At 44.5% G+C, this 21,014-nt stretch overlaps 3 protein-coding genes across 20 annotated transcripts in view; 2 read left to right on the forward strand and 1 right to left on the reverse strand.

The window, feature by feature from the left end:
• The window catches only part of smg7 (SMG7 nonsense mediated mRNA decay factor), a 28,343-nt gene extending 20,860 nt beyond the window's left edge, over positions 1-7,483 (forward strand). For 4 of the 9 annotated variants that reach the window (XM_064338388.1, XM_064338389.1, XM_064338384.1 and 1 more), the window contains exons 18-23: positions 1,062-1,211; positions 3,644-3,721; positions 4,027-4,180; positions 4,548-4,718; positions 4,906-5,057; positions 5,805-7,483. In XM_064338388.1, the coding sequence (XP_064194458.1) occupies positions 1,062-1,211; positions 3,644-3,721; positions 4,027-4,180; positions 4,548-4,718; positions 4,906-5,057; positions 5,805-5,915 (816 nt within the window). In that variant the 3' untranslated portion in view covers positions 5,916-7,483. The remainder of the gene's footprint in view (positions 1-1,061; positions 1,212-3,643; positions 3,722-4,026; positions 4,181-4,547; positions 4,719-4,905; positions 5,058-5,804) is intronic. The other 5 variants (XM_064338390.1, XM_064338387.1, XM_064338392.1 and 2 more) reach the window with 4 other exon arrangements.
• Positions 7,484-9,194: 1,711 nt separating this feature from the next.
• Positions 9,195-11,880, forward strand: tmem69 (transmembrane protein 69). 7 transcript variants are annotated; one of them, XR_010330447.1, is made up of 4 exons: positions 9,210-9,595; positions 10,011-10,802; positions 11,062-11,109; positions 11,409-11,880. XR_010330447.1 is itself a non-coding variant. In XM_064338402.1 (3 exons), the coding sequence occupies exons 2-3, from the start codon at positions 9,551-9,553 to the stop codon at positions 10,767-10,769; spliced, it is 804 nt and encodes a 267-aa protein (XP_064194472.1). In that variant the 5' UTR covers positions 9,195-9,335; positions 9,543-9,550; the 3' UTR covers positions 10,770-11,002. The 7 variants fall into 7 exon arrangements, 6 of the variants coding, with proteins under 6 accessions (XP_064194472.1, XP_064194471.1, XP_064194470.1 ...); XM_064338402.1 differs by lacking the exons at positions 11,062-11,109; positions 11,409-11,880 and having other exon boundaries at positions 9,195-9,335; positions 9,543-9,595; positions 10,011-11,002; XM_064338401.1 differs by having other exon boundaries at positions 11,062-11,880.
• ipp (intracisternal A particle-promoted polypeptide) lies at positions 11,004-19,669 on the reverse strand. 4 transcript variants are annotated; one of them, XM_064338396.1, is made up of 10 exons: positions 19,431-19,669; positions 18,262-18,659; positions 17,949-18,160; positions 17,326-17,545; positions 16,841-16,996; positions 15,763-15,957; positions 15,021-15,158; positions 14,442-14,564; positions 13,878-14,098; positions 11,004-13,112 (listed from the first exon to the last, which is right to left on the reverse strand). In XM_064338396.1, the coding sequence occupies exons 2-10, from the start codon at positions 18,593-18,595 to the stop codon at positions 12,888-12,890; spliced, it is 1,824 nt and encodes a 607-aa protein (XP_064194466.1). In that variant the 5' UTR covers positions 18,596-18,659; positions 19,431-19,669; the 3' UTR covers positions 11,004-12,887. The 4 variants fall into 4 exon arrangements, with proteins under 4 accessions (XP_064194466.1, XP_064194468.1, XP_064194464.1 ...); XM_064338398.1 differs by having other exon boundaries at positions 15,763-15,930; positions 19,396-19,669; XM_064338394.1 differs by having other exon boundaries at positions 19,396-19,669.
• Positions 19,670-21,014: the final 1,345 nt, after the last annotated feature.

The raw sequence follows: 21,014 nt of genomic DNA on the forward strand, positions 1-21,014 counted from the left end.
ATCCAGAACATTAAAATATTGTTGGCCTATAGGGTTGGGCCGATGTAAAAATTTTCAAACCGGTTTGATATTAAGCCAAATACTGGACCGGACCGGTAATACCGAATATTACCACTAGGCGTCAGGCCAATTTTGATCCGGGCTGCAAAAATGATCCGGGTGACACAATGACATTCTAAAACAGCTGTTATACCCATTGTGAAGTAGTTAATGTTTTGTTACAGCCTTCGTTGCTATGCCAACTCTGCCAGCCTTGATACATTCTGTTGCCATAAAGATTCTAAAACAACTCAGCAATTTCTCTGGTTTAACAGGTTATTTTCCAGCCTGAAATGCAATCGTATTAGTAAATTGTTACATATGTCATCTAACTTGCAAGTAGTTGGCTATCTCCCTGGATATAAATTAAATGTTTTGAACAGAAAATAATAATAATAAATGCGATTTTATCCACGGAAATGGCTATACAAAAAGGCAAAATAAATGTCGTGGTCTACTGAAATTTGATCTCCTTGTTGCTGCCACTAAATTGTCCGACACTAGTGGCTCCATTTATAAACAAACATAATATTATGTTAATCATGTTGTCATATTGCCTATTACTAATGCAATACAAGTTGGATTTAGCGCCGTCGGCACTGGTTGCTGATGTAGGCTACGTTTTAATTTGCCAGAACGTCTCATAATGACAAATCCCGGTTCAGTCGGTTCGCATGAAATCAAACTGTTTCATGCCCCTACACCGGACTGGACCCGCAAAACCGGAAACCGACCCAACCCTAATGGCCTATCTAAACCACTGGAATAATGCAGAAATCAATAAAATGCTACTATATCAAGACCACAAAATGAGAATACTGTAGAAATTGGTAACCCTTGTGTCTAGATCCACCTCTAAGTGCAGAAATTGATAAAGGTTGAGTAGGGGTGCATCAGTTTTAATCGGTCCTAAGACGCCTATCCTTCCGCCTGACCCTCCCTCCTTTACTGGCTGATCTTTCTTTCTTCTCTCCCTTCTCTCCTTTCTGCTTTCTTTTCCCTTTCATCTCTTGTCTCACTAGGACAACAAGAGCTCCCCTCTCCTGCCTCCCGCCTTGTTAAAAAGTCTAGCAGACTTTGAGGAGGAGGAAGAGCTGGCCTTTGCTAAGCCTCATGATTTCTACCAGGCCCTGGCCAGCCCTCTTAGCTCTGCTCCTGGACCAAACATGTTTGTATGTAGTCCTCTGTCTTTACCTTCCTGACCTTCATCACACTCTGCCTCTCGTTTCACGCCCGTCGCGTGTTCTCGCGACCTCACCCCGTGACCGCCGCTTGGACCACGGTCAACTGTGTAAAGACTGTAGTCTCTGAGGAGGGGGGCGGGGTTTGACCCTGTAATCTGTGCTTAGATGCGCCATAAATGGTCACATGCGTTTAATTGGAGTGCTTCAGGCATTTGAATTCTAGCAAATCGCCTCCTAGTGCATCCCATTGGTGTAAAGCAGGCCTGGGCTTGCCCAATCCTATTCCGGGAGGTCTGCCATTCTGTATGTTTTCAGTCCAGCCCTAACAAAGCACACGTCATTCTACAGCTAGGTATTTCTTTGATCTGCTAATTAGGAGAACCAAGCGTGCCGAATTATGGTTGAAATGAAAACCCATTAGGACGGTAGATCTCCGGGAACATGATTGGGCAGCCCTGGTGTAAAGCTTCAGTGGAGTACACTTGAAATGTCTTGGTAGCCTTGTCATAATCTGAATTGCACAATAAAGTATCCAGAGTGTACATGCAAAATTTTTGATCTATTAGTCTTGCCTATCAAATGTAGTTTTGCTCAAAGCATAGTGTTTTACGTGACATCGATCAGTGATTTTGGTGTGTATATGGGGGCGTATCTCAGATTGAATCTTTTACCTGTGTTTTATGCCTAGAATTCTTTTAAAATCATACCTTTCTGGGAGATGGTTGGAATTCAAATGCCGCCAGGTCACTTTGTTTCCACATCAACCCCAGTAATTACATGGGCACAAACACAACCAGTTGATTACTGATGGTCTATGTTCATGCTGTATGGTGTATGCATACAGGAAAGTGATGTATACTGGTAGAGGTGTATATGAGAGAGAGTACCAAATCACAATGTGTGCCAATCACTGTATGGTGGCAGATGTGTATGAGAGTGCAGAATGGTGGCATGTGCAAGGTTCTCCCTAAATAATACAACAGGCAGTGCTCCCCTCTGTTCTCTTGCTTGCGCCACTGTGTAATGAATTTGGTAGTCTGTGTCGCCTGTATCGTGTTGCCGCTCTACCTACAGTTAGGCGAGAGACAGTGACGGGTGTCTAATCAGAAGAGTAACGGTCACCACTTTTTAAGGGGGGGAAAAGCCCTCAGTTTCCTTTGGTACGGAACTTTAAGTTTGGCACACATAGTTTGGCGAACCAAACAATTACAGTCTTGCTTTAATGCACTTGCAGAACTTTTTTTGCTGGGGAATTTAAATTAAAAACTCCAAGTTCCCTCCGATGACTTGGTGTATATGTGCTTATGCATAATGAACGGAAACCAATTTTGTATTTCGTATTTTGTTCTTTTCTGCTGTGCCCAAAATGTACCAAACCGTGAAGTCAAATCCGGTAGACTACATACCAAACTAAGATTTTTTGTGTACCGTTACATCCCTACTGTTGCGATGGATTGGCGACCTGACGGGGATATTTCTGCCTCTCGCCCACTGCATGCTGGGATAGGCTGTAGCCCCCCCCACCCTCCCTGCGACTCTGACTAGGAATAAACAGTTTAAGAAAATGGATGGGTGGATGGGTTCCTACTAGGCATCCATTAAGACCATTCTGGACAGGTCATATTTCATAATATTTCTTCAACTAGTTTTTAAAAGGTTATAAATTGTCATAAACCTCGAAGTGACAAGATTAATCTTTAACTTTTATGAATACATTTATATTTGTCGTCTTTTTTATCATCTGTTATTTAAGATTCCTTTGATCACTAGCTTAAATGTCATGAAGTCTGGTTCTTCATCCTCATTGTCTGAAAGCTTTTTCTGTATGTTTTGTTAATGCCCCAGAATGCGGGAAAATGGAATATAAATGGGGTGGTATGAAAATGGAAAAGCTACACTGGTTCCCCCTCCATAACCACCCCCTCTTGCCCACGGGTCTGCTTTGCAGACAAGAGGCCTGAACAGCACTCTGCTAAAAATAATAATAATAATAATTCTGAGGAGAACCCTGCATGTGTATGTGGGAAAGTACTATATGGTGGTATGTGTATATAGAAAAGCATTGTGTTTTGGCATATGTAAATATATGTTTCCTTATGGGAAGAATTGCATCACTGTGATGCCCACCTATCACTTCCTTTGGCAGTAGTGTAATTCTTCGTTGCTGCTCTTTCTGCTGTGGAACAAGTGAATTCTGTTGTTGACGGCAGCTTTCTCCCAACCTTTTACGTTTTGTATTCGATATCGGGTGTTGCATCTGGATCATATTTGATCAAATTTAAACCCAAAACAAAAACCGGCAGTCGTCTAATTCAGATGTATGGTTTCAGCACTACACAGAGGCATAGCAGCAAATAAGGCAACCACTGATTTATTACCATTATTATTTCTGAATAATAATTGGTCTTTCTCTTCTGTAGTTGCCAAACCAGTCAAGACTGGAAAGAGCCCCTGAGCAGACGTCCTCTCTCCTGCCACTGTCTGGATTTCCCCTTCAGGTTAGCTGGAAAGGTCATATGTCAGTTAGGAAAGGTCATAGGTCACTTGGGAAGGTCATAGATGATGCCAATTGGGAGGTCGCAGGTCAGTAGGAACGGTCACAGTCATGGTGCGCATCACAGTGGAAATGCGTGAAGACCAGTCGTTTGGTTCAGTTGATAGGGTGTCTTTCCTATCCAATAAAAAAGCAGTTTGATCTTGTTCCTGAGCAACTCCTATCCCATTTGTTACAGATAAGCTTTATCACTTGATGTCTTCGTTTCAAGGTCTTTAATGGGATTTTATTTTCTTGTCGTTAAAACAGGAGAACTATCAAAACAACAGCATTTTTAGTGAAGCTTACGGCAAAAATATGACCCCTAACCCCAAGCCTGATGTTCCTCTGGGGCACCAAGAGCCATCCCTCTACTCTCTGTTTGAGGGAACTCCGTGGTCCCCTTCTCTTCCGGCCAGCTCAGGTAACCCTCACCTCTGCACTATCTCAAGTGAACTGTCTTGTTCAGCTTTCAGCATCACACATTCATCTCTTAAACTTAGCAAAGGAATACAATGGGGGATGAATAGCCACTACTGCAGTTTTGTGAGATTTCTTTACTTTGTTTGTTTAACCGTTTACTAGTAACTCCCAAAGTCTAGGAGCAAAGATTATTTGAAATGCCTACCAGCGACATTGTTGTGAATGGAAAACATTCCGACAGGAGCAGCTTAGAGCGACACTGGTCGTATGTAACTTGCCGTAATGGCGGATTGCCATCGCTAGCGCTAGGAACTCTGACGGGCCAGTGGACGCGCCTCGTTTCTGATTTGTGGGTTCTTCTTTGACAGACCACTCCACGCCGGCCAGCCAGTCCCCTCATTCCTCCAACCCCAGCAGCCTGCCCTCGTCTCCGCCCACACACAACCACAGCTCCATCCCCTTCTCCACTTTCGGCCCCATCGGCACCCCTGACAGCCGCGAGCGCCGCATAGCTGACCGCTGGAAAGTGGAGAAGAATGGTAAACTTCCCCCTCTCGCTGCGTTTAACTTAAAACAGGCTGATAGACCTCATTTTCTTTCAGTGTAATGATAACGACAGCTAAACCGTAAGAACGTCAGTTGCGTCCAGTCCTAACTTGATAGCCCCAGCTGTACGCGTGAAGTTCTGTGGATTTGGTGAGTGACAGTTTGGTTGTGTTTTGTCAGCAGCGATGTGTGGGTTTGGGTTGGACTACTTGCCTGCTGCCTCCTCAGCCGCTGAGACGAGCTGGCACCAAGGCAGCAATCCCAGCAACACGTGGGCAGCGCAGGAATCGCCCATGGAGGACTCTTCTACTGTACTCCTGGACAGCCTGAAGGTACTGCCGTAACTCGACATAACACCCGCTCCTCTAACCTCAACTCTTCACCATTAAAACCTCTCCTCTAACCTCAACTCCTCACCATTAAAACATCCTCTAACCTCAACTCCTCACCATTAAAACCTCTCCTCTAACCTGAACTCCTCACCATTAAAACCTCTCCTCTAACCTCAACTCTTCACCATTAAAACCTCTCCTCTAACCTCAACTCCTCACCATTAAAACATCCTCTAACCTCAACTCCTCACCATTAAAACATCCTCTAACTTCAACTCCTCACCATTAAAACCTCTCCTCTAACCTCAACTCCCCAACATTAAAACCTCTCCTCTAACCTCAACTCCTCACCATTAAAACATCCTCTAACCTCGACTCCTCACCATTAAAACATCCTCTAACCTCAACTCCTCACCATTAAAACATCCTCTAACCTCAACTCCTCACCATTAAAACCTCTCCTCTAACCTCAACTCTTCACCATTAAAACCTCTCCTCTAACCTCAACTCCTCACCATTAAAACATCCTCTAACCTCAACTCCTCGCCATTAAAACCTCTCCCTTAACCCTCAATCAGTCAATCAGACTTTATTTGTACAGCACTTTTCATTAACCCCGTCTCCTCACCAGTAAACCACCCGCTCTTCTAACTCTCCCTCTAATTGTAACGCATGTTCCACTCGCCCCTCCTCTGTAATTGCTGTGGGGTTGCCGGGGTGACCGTGCGCCTGTGGTTCCCCCTGCAGTCGATCTGGTCGAGCTCCATGATGCAGCCGGGCCCGTCGGCGCTGGAGCAGCTCCTCATGCAGCAGCAGAAGCAGCAGAGGGGCCACGGCCCCATGAACCCGCCGCACTGAGGGCTCCGAGACGCCCGTGGAAACCTACCTGTGAGATCCACCTACTCCGCCCGCGCGCGGGTGCCTGGGGAAAGGCCGAACACCAGGGTGTGGCGCGAGCCCCTCCCCTCTCTGCGCCTCCACGGCGACGAGAGCGCGCTTGCGCACCGCTGCTGTGCACGAAGCGGCCGCCGAGCAGCTTACCCGACTTTTACAGCCTCCACGCTTTGTGACCTCCTCCGGAGGGTGGAGACGCAAACCCCTGCCCGCCCCCACACCCACCACCCGACTACCCCCACCAACCACCTCCGCTCACCCTCTCTGTGTGGACACCGTAGCCTCTGCACCGCAGAGCCGTGGGGTTTGGAAGACCGGTCGTGTTGGGGAGCGAGTGGCTGCTCTGGTTAAAGTCATTTTGTCTTTTTTCCCCTCCCCTCAGAGGAAGGCTCGTTTTAGCTGAGTAAGGAAAGGGGCGCGTTAACGACGATGACGACGTCACCGCGCTCTGGCGGGATCCTGTCTCTTTTCCGGGATAGGCCGGCGACGTGAACGTGGAGCGAGAGGACGTTGCCGGCGTGACGGCAGGCGTGCGGTTGGGCGTCGTGGAAGCGAAGGCCTTTTGGAGACCGCTTTTTTCGCGAACGCGGTGAAACGCCACGTTTTTCCCGCCCGTCGAGGACGGAAACGTTCGACAAGTTCTCTGCAACGTCCGCTTGAGAGAATCAGATGGAGGGGGAGAGGATATAGATTTAGGACTTAGTATCAATAACTGCAGTAGAGATTGCAATTATTAAAATACTGTATTTTGTGATTTGTTCTGTAGCAGTTGTAGCTTTATGAAATCTTGGGTAACTATGTACACTAGTTTACTGCTGAAGGGGGATGTTTATATTGCTGTATCCCCTGTTTTCCCTTCCCCCATTCTTCCTGGCTTTCTTTCAGTACATATTTTACTCTAGCTTACCTGCATAAAGAGTTTATTTTGTTCATGTTCTGCCTTTTAATGGTTTTAAGCAGCTTTAGGTGGCTCTCTGTGCCTGGTCAGTGTTTTTTTTTTTTTATTATTATTTTTTTTTTTAATGATTACTATCATGGTTGGCACTGTCTTTAAATAACATGCAAGCAAACGGGTCCAGCAGAGCTGCTGGTTCAGCACTATGGGGCACAAGCCGAGAGAGAGACTGCTTACAGGAGAAGGCAGAGATCAGGAGAGCACCTCACAGCCACCATACAACTCCACAGTGTCCTTCAGCGATATACTCTAATTCACCATGCTCCCAGCTCTTACTGGCCTGTAAGATAACCGCTGTCTTTATACATGCACTTGCATATACACATGAACTTAAACACACAATACATATGGATGCATATAGACACACAGACGTGTACATATGAATACACACACTGACACACGTGCATACGCACACAGAAATATGAGCACTCACACGGGTTATTTTTTTACAGTTTGGGCAGCAAAGGAGGCCTTTTGAGTACACGGAAAGACTGAATATGACACTTGTATGAGGGAAAGCGTGTTTCTTTTTATTTTCATGTAGAGAATATTTTATTAAAGAACTTTAAGTGACGTGTCTGCTGTGTGATTGTGCATTTCTTGTTGCATTGAAATATGTATTTAAAAATTTGAAAAAAAGGAAAAAATAAGTTGGGCTGGATGCTGGGGCACATGGAACTAAAAGCTTTGGAAACGCTTTAGTTCTTTAAACCTGAAGGTATGTTGTGTGCCTGTTTTGGCTTGTTTTTCTGTTTTATGTCTTTTCAGTGAAAGGGGTTTTGAGATTTAAAGGTTGCATTGTCATGGATTGAGCAGTCAGAGCATAAATTACTGAGGTGAGGTTTATCAGTGCTCATGGGATTATTAATTATACCATTAAGAGCTGACAGGTTAATTTCCTCTGTATTAATACGCAGGATGTACATAAGAACATAAAAGCTAAAACTGAGTGTTCAGATCCTTTGCCAAACCAGCTAGAGTTTGTCAGATTCTCATTTCACTCTCAGTAGAATCCATGAGAAAAGACAAAATTGCTGCTCTCAGCTTGGGGAATCCGGACAGTTATTTGGAGAACTCACACCTCTAACATTCCATAGTCCTGTGCTGCACTGCCCCTAAAGGGAAATGGCAAATTTTGTGGCACTCAGCAAGCCAACCACTAGCCAGAAGTGTGCTAACCATACTAACTGTGTCCCAGCTCCAGTTCAGCTTCACAGAGAGAATCACTTCAGAGCACTGCATGAAAGTATGGTGTTCAAAATGCTTACTTTAATAGGGGGCTGTCCTGGTACTCATGTGAGAGGATGTATATTGGGTCAGGGGGGCATCAACAGAAATTTGTTTGTGTTCAAAGCTTTTGTGTTTTGTCCTTCTGTAGACATTCTTCAGCTATTGCTGGAATCAGCAGCTATGCCTTTAATAAAGTAAACCATGTTCTCCCTAAATGTGCTGTGGTTTGGTTCTTTAATAAAGTAAACCATGTTCTCTCTAATGTTGCTGTGGTTTGAATCTTTATTTGCCTTTCACTTGGCAGTAATATTGCTAGTACTAACCTGCTAGTAACAATACTGCCAGCCAAAGCCAACTCTAAATTGTAGTGGATCAGATTAATATATTGAATAGGTTGCACAAAACATTGGCAATACAGAATACGTCAAGAACTGACAAACGTAGTTTATGATAAATTAAGAAGACAAATTGCCAGCAGCAGAAGATTCACAAAGCACATCTTGGCAGAGAATACCCAACTTCAACCTTTAGTGCAACGGGGAAAAAATCTTTTCTGGAAGCACCACAAAAAAACGTACGTTTCCTAGCCAGTCAAATAAATACATACAAACTGTGTAAAAATGTTTGTGGCACTAAGAAAATCCTGTAACAAAAGGGCCATTCCACCTCAAATCAGAGGATGCTGTTTTTCCAAGCCATCCATAGGAATTAACTTGAACAATTGGTTTTAGGTTGGATTCAAAATGGCAGCCATATTTTGGATATCAGTATCTCAGGAAATAATTTATATTACGTTGTTTTGCAGTTAATCTGTGTCATTATCAATGTCATTATCCTTATGCAATTCCTTCATAGTGAAAAAATAATTACATTTAATTTCTCAATATAATGCTTGTTCAACTTCATATTGAATAAAATCTAGATTTTTGACACCGATATTCAATATTGACTGATTATTCAACGTAATCCGCAATATCTGTCTTTATTATCCATCATATACTATTTATTTATTCGTGGGAATTATTTCTGATTTTGTTTAGTTCAACTGGAACTACTGTATTCGAATTCCAATGTTCATACGGACATGCTAATGGTTACACAATTGAAACGCTCTAGCGTGTTAGCTAGCAGTAGCTGACCTTCTAGCTAGCTAGTTAGCTAGTTGGATTTATGTGTGAAACCTGATAAACAGTAAACAGGTATTAAAGGTGTAATACTCCTGGTTAGGTTTTCTAATTTGTTTTGTATCGTTTCGTATTACTAATCGTTTGTAGCATGTACCGCGATGTCTCGATAACTTAGTTGGGTGCACTCGACATAACTTAGACTAGCGTAAAGATTCTTTTATATAATAGGTAGCTGTCGTTATAAAGCGTTCAATTTGTTCTCTTATTGTTTTGTCTCAGTTCTAATAATGTTCCGGGCTGTAATGAAAAGGCAGATCTTAAATACTTTCACGGTAAGCCACTTACCAGCCGTCTTAGGCTTGTACCAGCCCATCTTACACGCGTCTGTTGTACTGTTTGTTGAATTTGCATTGTCACATATTTAACACGTGTCAGCCAGATTTGTTATGACATTGTTCGCAGCTTTTACTTGTTTTTTTTTTTTACTTCATTACTACTTCATTGTTACGTAAATTGTATGTAGTGGTATAGAACGAAGAACTCAGGGTTTCGATAGAGTACCCTCTGACCATTTCCGACGGAATGTTTCTATCCTGTAAAGCCATACAAATGTATCAAATATCCCACTATTCTAGAAAAGCCAGGCAAGATGATAAAATATAGCCGTAGTTTTTATTCTTGGAATCTCACCAAAAAGCTATGGAAAATAAAGTGTGATTTGAATGGCAACCCTATCTTGGTTTCTAGGGTCAATCGTGGCAGTCTGTGCAGCAGATGTCCAGAATGTCGTCCTGCCGTGCCCAGCTGGGTTGCCTGACCAGCGTGAGTAATTCTGTCCCTATAGGCTGCTCCCGGCTGCTCCGCGGGATGCCCAGCAGCTGCTCCTGGCTGCTCAGTGGTAGACCGAGTGCTGACCGTGTGGCGAGACTCCAGCCCCTCCACCTCTCCCCGGCCTCACCCCACCAGCGGCAGCGGCGGCAGGCCGAAGAGCCGCCTCCGCGGGAGCTGGACCTGCTGCGCTACGACATGAGGGACTTGTGGAAGGGGCCCAAGCCTGCGCTGTACCTGGGCTTCTCCGGCCTCCTCCCCTTTGTGGCCCCGCCTCTGGCCATGGCCGTGACCGAGCTGTACTTCCCGGATTTGGCGTATGCCCAGGTGGCTTACGGGGCCTCCATACTGTCCTTCCTGGGCGGGGCACGCTGGGGGTTTGCGCTCCCTGATGGCAGCCCGGCCAAGCCCGACTGGCTGAACCTGGCCAATAGCGTGGTGCCCTCGTTGATGGCCTGGGTGGCTCTGCTGTTCCGGGACAGCATCACGGAGGCGGCTGTTATGGTGCTGATGGGGCTGGGCGTCTCCCTGCACTACGACCTGGCTCTGCTGCCCACCTACCCCAGCTGGTTCAAAGCCCTACGGGCCATCCTCACGCTTGTGGCCACCTTCTCCTTAGTGTCTACCCTGATTCTGAAGGGGGTCTACCCCGAGAAGAAGCTCAGCTTTGGAGACTGAATGGTCATGCATATGGCAGCAAGAGGCCACAAGGTAAACCAAACTAAGACTTACGATGTTTCTGTCGGTTATAAATGCACTTCATTTGCAAACTTGCGTTAACAAGGTGTCTCGCTTGTGTTGATGCTGTGAATATGACCTCACCACTGACACCATTGACGCAGTCCATTAATTCAACTGTACAACAAAAAGAATCAATAAAATAATGCGACAAAGAAAAACAGAAACTACTACTCCTGTGTCAACATTGATGTTTATTCAATAGTCCTTGTTTTTTTTTTTAAAAACTCAGATTCCTGGAAATTTCTACTCCTGGAATCCCATACTGAATGGAATTTTGGTAGGGCAAGCAATTGTGATAAAACTGCACCAGTCTGCTCCACTGATGCACTTTGAGTTGTGATACCAAATCGTGTTACTTTCATTTTCCTGCCTGCTTATATATTGACTAAGGCGTTCAGTGCTTAGCTAATGTTTTTTCCAACTCGAATAGTCCATGTTGGGCTTGCTCATGACAGTGCAAGCATAGGTTTAATAAGTGCTGCTCACTACAAAAGCTTCACATATGATTTTGAAAATGACCATGAAGGGCCCTTCAGGACCTCTTTTATTCAGGATGTTTTTTTTTTTTTTTCACAGACTGCCTCTGCTGTAGCACACTCATTTTGACGTTGGCACACCTGTACCGGCCAGAGGCACAGACACCCGTACAGACTGCCTCTACTGTAGCACACTTGGCTCTGAGGCCCACACACCTGGACGAGAGACATTATGAAACACAGCTTCACTACTGGAGGCTTAAAAAAGTGCTGGTGACTAGCTTTAGCTGTCCGAGTGGCTAATGTCCGATCTGTGCATTGTACACCTTGGCTCCCTAGCAGCAGGTGTCTCTGATCACTTAAATTCACACATTTACAAGCAAATTAAAAACAGTGAAAGAAAATGTACTCCTTTCCCAACAATCTGTAACAGAGGCATTATCACTTGACGAAACGTAGAAAGGCTGTGCGTACCAGTAAAGAGGTATTCAGTAAACCCATTAAAAGTCATATGGATTGTCTAGTAAACACATGAAATTCTTGAAATGTGAATTAAAACACAGATGTCACCATCTCTGTAGCTACAGTGATACTTGAAATTGCCACATACTGAAAAATGAAAACGTAGAATTTGCAGCAAAACAGGTTAGCTTTTCACTTACGTAGATAAGCGAGCGTTAATTTACACACACACACACAAAAAAAACATTCTCACAGGAGAAAGAGGGTGGACTCTTGACACAGATGGGTGCTGCAGCTCAGAACACTGCACGCTAGTATTCTGTGTTCAGCTGGTATTAATGAGATTCGACCACAGAATCTGGAAAACTTTTCTCTCTGCTGTCAAGTTTTGGTTTGGGATTCACGCCTGCAAAACCTGAAATGAAAATACCTTTTTAAAATGTCCTTCCTTTAACAATTTATAATAGTATTCCTTATACCTTATAAATCATTACAATTTAATGACCGTTAGAAGTTAACCCACTACCGAGATGGTTATCAACATCCCCACCTCACCCCATATGCTTTGTTTATTAGCATGCTGTGCACTGCGAGAGCATTATATTATGGATGCCTGTTTTTTTTTTTTTTGATGGCATAAGCTTCCTGCACATAAGTAACAGAATGCACTTAAAAGTTTACTCTCACAAATGTGTAAATGAAAGACACTATATATATGAAACACAATTATTATCTATGAAAAGAACTCTGAAAAAGACTGCTCTGCTAGCATATTAACTTGTGCTGGATAGAATGGAACAGTGCTGTTTGTTTCCATTATGAAAACACTCCTGATTCTGTCCCATGCAGTCCATGTTACTCCTCAGAAAGAGTATCCAGCACGTTGAGTCTTTGCCTAATGAATTCTCCCACTCTGTCCTATGCCATCCATGTGCTGTGCACCAGAAGGCGCTCACGCTTTAGCAAAGGAGAATGCCGGGAATATCGCCTTGGAAACGGAACTGTTTGGCCATGTCATAATCAGTGAGCCCGGGGGGGTGATGGGTAGGGGTTTGCGGATGCTGGGGGTGTGGCCATGGACAGGGGGAGGGAGGAATGCCGTTTTTAGTTCCTGTCCTCAGAGCACGGCCACTCCCCCGTCACAGCGGCTGGTGATCATGTTCCCGATCTCCGTCCAGGTGTCCAGGTGTGGGTCGTAGATCTCCACCGAGTCCACCGTCACCGGGGCGGAGAAGTCCCGGCTGGAGGCACGTCCCCCCACCGCGTACAGCAGGCCATTAACGGCAGACACCGACACCCCTGCGCGCGGCACGCTCATCGGGGCCACTTCCACCCACTTCTCCTGTAGAGAGAGACATGGTTAGCACTACCCATTTCCCCTGTAAAGAGATACACTGTTAGCACCACCCATTTCCCCTGTAAAGAGATACCCTGCATCACCCATTTTCCCTGAAAGAGATACACTGTTAGCATCACCCATTTCCCCTGTAAAGAGATACCCTGCATCACCCATTTTCCCTGAAAGAGATACACTGTTAGCACCACCCATTTCCCCTGTAAAGAGATACCCTGCATCACCCATTTCCCCTGTAAAGAGATACCCTGCATCACCCATTTTTCCTGTACAGAGATGCACTGCTAGCACCACCCATTTTCCCAGTTGAAAGGCAAGACGACAGCAAGACATGGCTACACCACCCATTTCTCTTATAGAGATGGACAGACAGTAAAAACCCCATGGCCAACTCCATCCATTTTTCCAGTATAGATAAAGCAAGACAGACATGGCCTACCCCACTGCTCTGATAGAAAGTGAAACAGAAAGGCTGATGCACTGAGCATCATCGGTGATGTAGATCAGTAGTCCTAGAATAATCATCCTAGAATAATCATAACTGATTCTGGGAACTACTGAAGGGATATATGGTTATTCAGTCTTCAGAGGCTTTTTATTATTAAAATCTAGGGGCAAAGCTCCCCCTGTGAAACCTTTATTACTTCCTGAAAACAGATTTTAGTCCTGATACCAAAAAGTTATTTGTTTGGGATATTAAATACATTTATTTGATGCTTGCGCAATGTTCTTGAGGTGCCTGTAGGACCTCACCTCTTCGGGACAGTACTTCTCCACTGTCTCCAGGGAACCCAAAGCTTCGTTCCAGCCCCCCACCGCATAGATGCAGTTGTTGAGGCTGGCCACGCCCACGTAGGCCCGGCGCGTTACCATGACGGGCAGGGCACTCCAGCGGCGGGAGATGGGATCGTACACCTCGGCGGACCGCAGCTCCACGCCCTCGTCGCTGATCCCTCCGATCACATAGATAAACCCTGAGACGTACGTGGGCGTTAACTGCAGTATATCAAACTGAGTCACAACGGTTACCTACACCAGTTTGGGCCAACAGGCTTCTCCATGGACACTGCATTGATTTCGACCCTATGAGGGTTCAAGTTTATTGGGAATACTTAAAAATAAAATTAAATAGAGCTATCATGAAGGGGAAGGAGTTGTGTGGTGACAGCATGAACAATGTGGAAGACACCACGGCCTATGATGGCATAAAACAATGGCAATCTATAACGGAATACATCTTTATCTTCTATAAACCCAGTTTGCGAGTGTGTGCAGTGTATGTTGTTCAGGTTTTTTAATACAAGTCCATTTGTTTACCCTGTAGCTCACAGCAGCCAAAGTAGTAGCGTGGGACTGCCATGCTTCCGATAATCTCCCATTTATTCTCTGCCGGATCGTACCGTTCCATGGTCTTGCCGATCTCTGACCCAACCCAGCCTCCTGTAAACACGCACACACGCACAGTTACATCTCCCTGTTCTCCAATTCAATCTCCTATAAATACATGCAGTAACATCCTGTGTAGACATACACAGGGGCAATAAAATTTAGTTTAAAAAATAAAATTAATTTACCATGAGAGCTGACAGACTTTTTAAAACTTTAACACAACAAAAATACAAACCAGGTTTGCTTTTGCTTTCACATGACCACAGTGGACAGACAGCTCAAAAGCCAACTGACCACAGCAGTAACAATAAGTACCAAACTCTGCATGTAGAGTATCAGAGAGAGCACACTGTCCACTGCACACCCCAGTGTGGACAGCATGTCACCTGGTGTGTAGAGGGACAGTGAGAGTGCATTGACCAGTGTGTAGAAGGGTAGCGTTTCCCAGTGTGTTGAGAGGAAAAAGAGTGTTCCTCAGTGCGTAGTTGGGCAATTGGAGTGCATTACCCAGTGCGTAGAGGGCTCCATGGCAGGGGCAGACACCCACTCCGCAGCGTGGGAAGTTTAGCGAAGCCACGGCCGCCCACTGCTTGGTGACGGGGTCGTAACGCTCAGTGCAATCGAATATCATGGAGTCCTTCTCCCCTGAAAACCAAGGTCACAGTATTACATCAAAGCACACGGTTAGGACAAATAAATGTATGTGCCCGCATCAATGTGCCATTACTTTTTAAGTCACAAAAGAAGTGTATTAATACCAGGGGACCAGGGATTGACATTTCCGCTGAAGCTCACTACCTCCAGGGGTTATTGTAAGACTGAAAAGCACATTTCCCCAATGAAGTCCATTCAAAACTTTGAGTTTACCCAGGCAAAATTATACTGTTTTGGACAGTATTTAAAAATGTATTTTCAACAAACGAATTACTCTCCAGGGACTCACACAGAAGGCGATTGATTTCTTTCATTCCCATTCATCCCTTCACATATAGGTACCCCGTATGCATGCTCTGGTGCCAAAAGCCCCAGAGTCAAACATGGCAGCCTCCATGAACAGGCTACATGCGCCAATGAGCAGCTCCCATAGGAATCCATGGAGCCGGTAAGCAGAAGCGCTCCAGTTCTTGTATATCTCAATGAGTAATACCTGATCCCTTCCAAGCACAGAAGCGCATGCCACATGCACAGAAATTCACTCACGTGAACATGCATTCAAACTGTTAGCATATGCTAACACACAGGCACACACCTCCGACTACGTAGATCATCCCCTCTAGCACGGCCACACCCAGTCCGCTGCGGGCTTGGTGCAGGGAGGAGACGGTGGTCCAGTACTGGCTGAAGGAGTCGAAGCGCTCCACGCAGCTCAGAGCGCGGCTGTCGCTCCAACGCCCCCCCTGCAGCCGGGTGTAGCCCCCTGTGACAGAGACAGAGACCAGTGCAGCTGCTCCCATTGAAACAGACCAATCGCATCTGCTCAACACTGACAAAATGTTGATAGGTTCCAGTTCCTGGTTAGACACTGACATTTGGACCTAGGTAGGTACTCGAGTCAAACTGCTTCAGTAAACCTCCAGCTATTTAAACTGACATATAAAATTTGGGTTAGTAGACTGTCCTCAATAAGTAAATCTGATCATGATAAGATTTGCCAGCTATGAGCAGTGTGATAAATTGATGTGAGGTTTTAGCTTTTGTATATTAAATTCTTTATATACTGACAAAGAGGCTTGAAGTCAGTGTTTGATCTTAATGAGACCACTGTATTTCACTGCTGTTTTACTTACGGATATACTATATCACCACTTTATATTCTAGGGTAGTGTGCACTCACTTACATATAATAGCTGTATGCTGCCCTCTTTCGGTTTCTCTTGGAACTGCAATAAAACTACCATGTCTCTTCCTGAGGACACAAAAATGTTTATCCCGGTGGTCTCCAACCCTGGTCCTGGAGAGCTACAGGGTCTGCTGGTTTTCATAGTGACTCTGCACATGAATCAATTAGAGCAGTTGATTACACAGTTAACTCAACTCACCTGGTGTCTTGGGTCTCAACTGGGTGCTGATTTTAAGGTGAAAACAAAAACCAGCAGACCCTGTAGCTCTCCAGGACCAGGGTTGGAGACCACTGGTCTATCCTTTGACCTTGTATGCCCTGAGTTAGTGCAGAACAGCACTTTTTGGTCATGTACCCTTACACATTACAGCACAGTGTTACTTACACTACAAAGACCTTCTGGAGTGAGTGGGAGTGAATGCGGGTTCTTTAGATGTAGAGATTTTTGAGTGAGTGATATGTGTGCCAATGAACAAAGCTTACTCACCTATTGCATACAGATATTTCCTTGCCTTTCGTCTAGGCCGGGTCTTTGCTGGCTGCAGCATACTGAAGATCTTGTTCTCTTTTGGGCACTTGCTGACCTCAGTGTACTCCTTCAACAAGGTCTGCAGTGCCACCCGCAGACTAAAATCAGCAATGCCTTGAGAAAAAGAGAACATACAGTACATTTCAAATTGCAGCAACTATACCGACTTCTTAAAATATTCTGACACATTTGATTCTTCTTAGGTCTCATAGTTAAATTAGTCAACTAAAGCTTCTTGAATGAACCTTAATAACTGAAGGAACACAGAAATACATGATTCAATCTCCAAGTTCAGTGCTTGCGGTACCACTGTACAGTGGATGTAATCAGCGTTCTGATGCTGAGTTCTGATTGGAGAGACAGAGTGGTCATTTCTGTTATAATGAGTTTTGATTGGAGATCAAAGTGGTCATGGAGTGGAGTGGGTCTGGCCAGTAGCATACCCTCGATGTACTTAAAGAGGCGCTGTGGAGAGAGCAAGGGGAAGCGCACAGGGTCCAGCACCTCCACCACATATTTCTTCCTCTTGGCCACGTCCTGCAGCACCCAGTCCATAGCCGCGGTGAACACCTGGTACTCGTCCTCAATCCTCAGCTCCTCACTCCTCAATAGCTTCACCAGCTGGTCCTTTGACAGGCCCATGAACTCTTCCGCCACACACACCTAAGAGAGAGAAAGGGTGAGAGTGAGTAAACATCTAACAAATAAAAAACATCTATAATTTTATTGAGAACATAAAAAAGTAATTAATAGAGCATATTAATATAGTAATTGTATTTAGTAGTTCATTTACTAGTTAATAAATGTTATGTTACTGTCATTTATGCTGTTGTTGTTGCGGCTTGTTTTTTTCATGTTTTTACTCTGGTTGATTTTTGTTACCACTACGCTTTGGCAATATGTACTTTTAAATATGTCATGCCAATAAAGCATTTGAATCTGAGAGAGAGAAATGTAAAATGGTGTAAAATCCATAGACAGTAGTAAAGAAAACCCCAGAGGTAGAGGGTTGACAGTATTTTGTGTGCAAGTATGCCAGTGTGCTGTGAACGCTCAGCATGCTCACCTCCAGGAAGTGGACATAGATGTAGTTCTCAGTGAACTCCAGCATGTCCATGCAGGCGATCTGCTCCAGGAACTGAAAGATACCCACACAGTTTGTTGGGTCCATCTGGGCCTTGAGAAACTCACAGCAGATGGTGACCACCTCGTTCAGCTGTAGCATGTCTGCAGCCACGATCAACTCCTGCACATTTTCAACAGTCACGTCGATCATGCCTGCGGGACAAAGACAGGCATGGTTCTCAGACAGTATCCCAGAGGCCACAGATATATTAGAATATCAGGAGGCACAACCATTACCACTTTAGTCACCTAACCTGTGTAAATAAACTCTAATAGAATCTGAAAGACTTCAGCCTCCACTCCCATGATCTCCACCTCCTCCTTGTTGACCTCGTTCATGCCCCCAGAGAAAAGTGCGGAGAAGTATGGGCTGCTGGCCGCAAGGACCAGCCTGTGTACGCGAAAGACACGGCCCCCGACACGCAGCTGCACGTCGCAGAAATCGGCGCGGAGCCGCATCTTGTTCATCTGCGCCAAAATGAGCCCGGCATAGCGATCAGAAGTGTAGTGCGCCTTCTCCGGAGACAGAGCCGCGGAGGCGGCGTCGCCTGGGGTGGGCGCTGTCTTTGGCTGGCCCACTGATGCCATGGTGGCTCAGTCTGCGTGACAGCGGCCAAGTTCTTATTCCCTCATGGCAGCACACCATCTAACACTGGGACAGAAAGAGCACAATATTTTTTGAACATTCAGTCCTTTAACTTGTAATTAGGAAAACATTTTCCTATGAATTGCATTTTAAGTTATAAACTTAAACTCACATTTTAAACGAATAAACTGCAAACTAAGTCAAAGTTAATCACGTTGTTTGAAAAATGCTATTCATACAATGTCTTATTACCCAGAGTTGCTAGCGAGATACAGTAGCCTCTATCGGTTTTGGCTACACTGCTAGCTGGACAGAAGTAGGCTATTCAATGCAATAAATTAGCCACACTAGGAAAAATACATAGAACAAAAAGTTGCATTATATGTATATTTCCGATTGACAGTGGGTGAGATTACACAACTAACATCTGTACAAGGGGAAAACATTTTTGCAGCATTTCCTTGCTCTCTCGCAAGCTCATATAGGCGTGTCAACCTTCATTCACTGATGACTTTACAGTAAGCACAGCGAAAAATCGATAATCTAGTCTGTGTGGACGCGATAGAAAACACGTCTCTACGAAAGTTAGGCATAAAGATCAGTGTGCGCAGCACCTGTTCAGAATTGATTCCATAGACTGTAGATTCCCCGGAATAATAACTGAAGAGCTCAAAAATAGCTAGCGGATCCATACGTCACCCAGTCTCGAACCTACCGCTTGGGTGCTAACAGTTTACTAGCTATCTTCTGCTAGCTAGAGATACTGATCTACCCAAAAGTAGTAGATGCATTATTGAAATACCTTATCTGACAAGCCAGACATCCTTCAGAACTTACAGTATGGCTACATTCAAAAGGACAAAACAAAGGACGCGGTAGTCTTTCCGTTAACTAATTACATGAAAACATGCAGTTCCCACTTTGCTTCAGTCAAAGTGATGCAGCTGGACCAGGAAGAAACTTCCGTATTTCAATCGTTTCCTATCAGCTACCCGCCCTTGAGCGCCAGTAGGGAAAGCTAAAGGATATCAGAGAGCTGGCGTATAGCAACTGGAGCGAAGTACAGGAGAAGGGTCTGGCTGCGGAAGTACAGTAGCCTATCGTTATTTCCTGGTTTTTTCCTCCACCAATCCGGTGGCTTGGCATAGATCCGTTATAACTAAAAGTGATAATTGAAAGTGAGTGGAGGTTTTCAAGAATGCTATGGAATCTGAAGTGAAAATAGTGTAAACTTGTGCACGGACAGTAACGAACGCATAGCCTACACTACACTTGAGTGTGATACACACTCATACCACACACACCACAAGCGCACTTACATACATGCAGACCGAAACGTGAAGACACACACACTAAGCCATGCAAACTAATTTGAATTGTCTGTCCAATACATTAGACCGTAGAATAAGGTCTATACAGACAAAACGGGTCCAAGTAAAAGCATAAGTCAGAGTCAAGCAGGCTTTCCTGGTGTATGCAATTCTAACACACTGATATAATTTAGGTTCATTTGGTAGGGTACTGTGCCGTATCAACATTTTTATTGTAGTTTAACCTACTTCTCTAGTTCACTCTGTTTAAAATATGCAGTGGTCACTTCACTTAATTCACCATCTGATGTCTGTATTGAAAATGGACAAGCAGGTTTCCGTAGACATTGATTGATCTCTTTTTGTGCATTGTGAGAAGTAAATTGACTATTTGTTACAGCAGTGGACTCCTTTGTGCAACAATGACTATAAGTGTTCACAGGGTGGTGCTCTTCTCTCACGTTTCACACCAAAGTTTGTGCCACATCTGGGTGCCTACCACATGGTAGTCTCCTGCAGTGACATGCAGGCACAGTGAGTGAACTACAGCAAACAACCTCCTAAAAATCTCCTCACTTCACTTAAACAGATGCCTCTTCCAAAGCTATTGCTAGAGTGCATATCTTCAGTTTAACAGTGGAATGAACCTTATATGAAACCAAAACTCACAAAAAGCCACCTGGCTGTGTGCTTAGTCTCACTTTTTTTAAAAAACAATATAATCAAGCTCCTGGCTGTTATACTGGAAGTTTAAAATATCCCTCAGTGTTATTTGTCATAATCTATTAACCTTTTCTTTTCATAACACACTTACTGCATTTTACTGGTGAATGATTGGAAGATTAATTTAACAAAACACTTTTTCAGAATAATTTATATACAGTAAATACCTTCAAATAGAATACAGAACTTATAGTCCCTTCATGTATTAATATTTTAGGCATTGGAATTATGACTGGTCTGGTTAGGTTGGGAGTAGTATCAGCTTTCCATTGAAATTCAATCAAACACTCCAGCGCATTGCAGGAAGAGGTGAATCATTAAATAAAGGTAGGGGGAGTGGTCTGCATTAAATGTGGTTCTTGATCTGTTCATCCACGTGTAGTAAACA

The sequence above is a fragment of the Anguilla rostrata genome, chromosome 6 (assembly GCF_018555375.3).
Source record: "Anguilla rostrata isolate EN2019 chromosome 6, ASM1855537v3, whole genome shotgun sequence".
NCBI classification, from domain to species: Eukaryota; Metazoa; Chordata; class Actinopteri; order Anguilliformes; family Anguillidae; genus Anguilla; species Anguilla rostrata.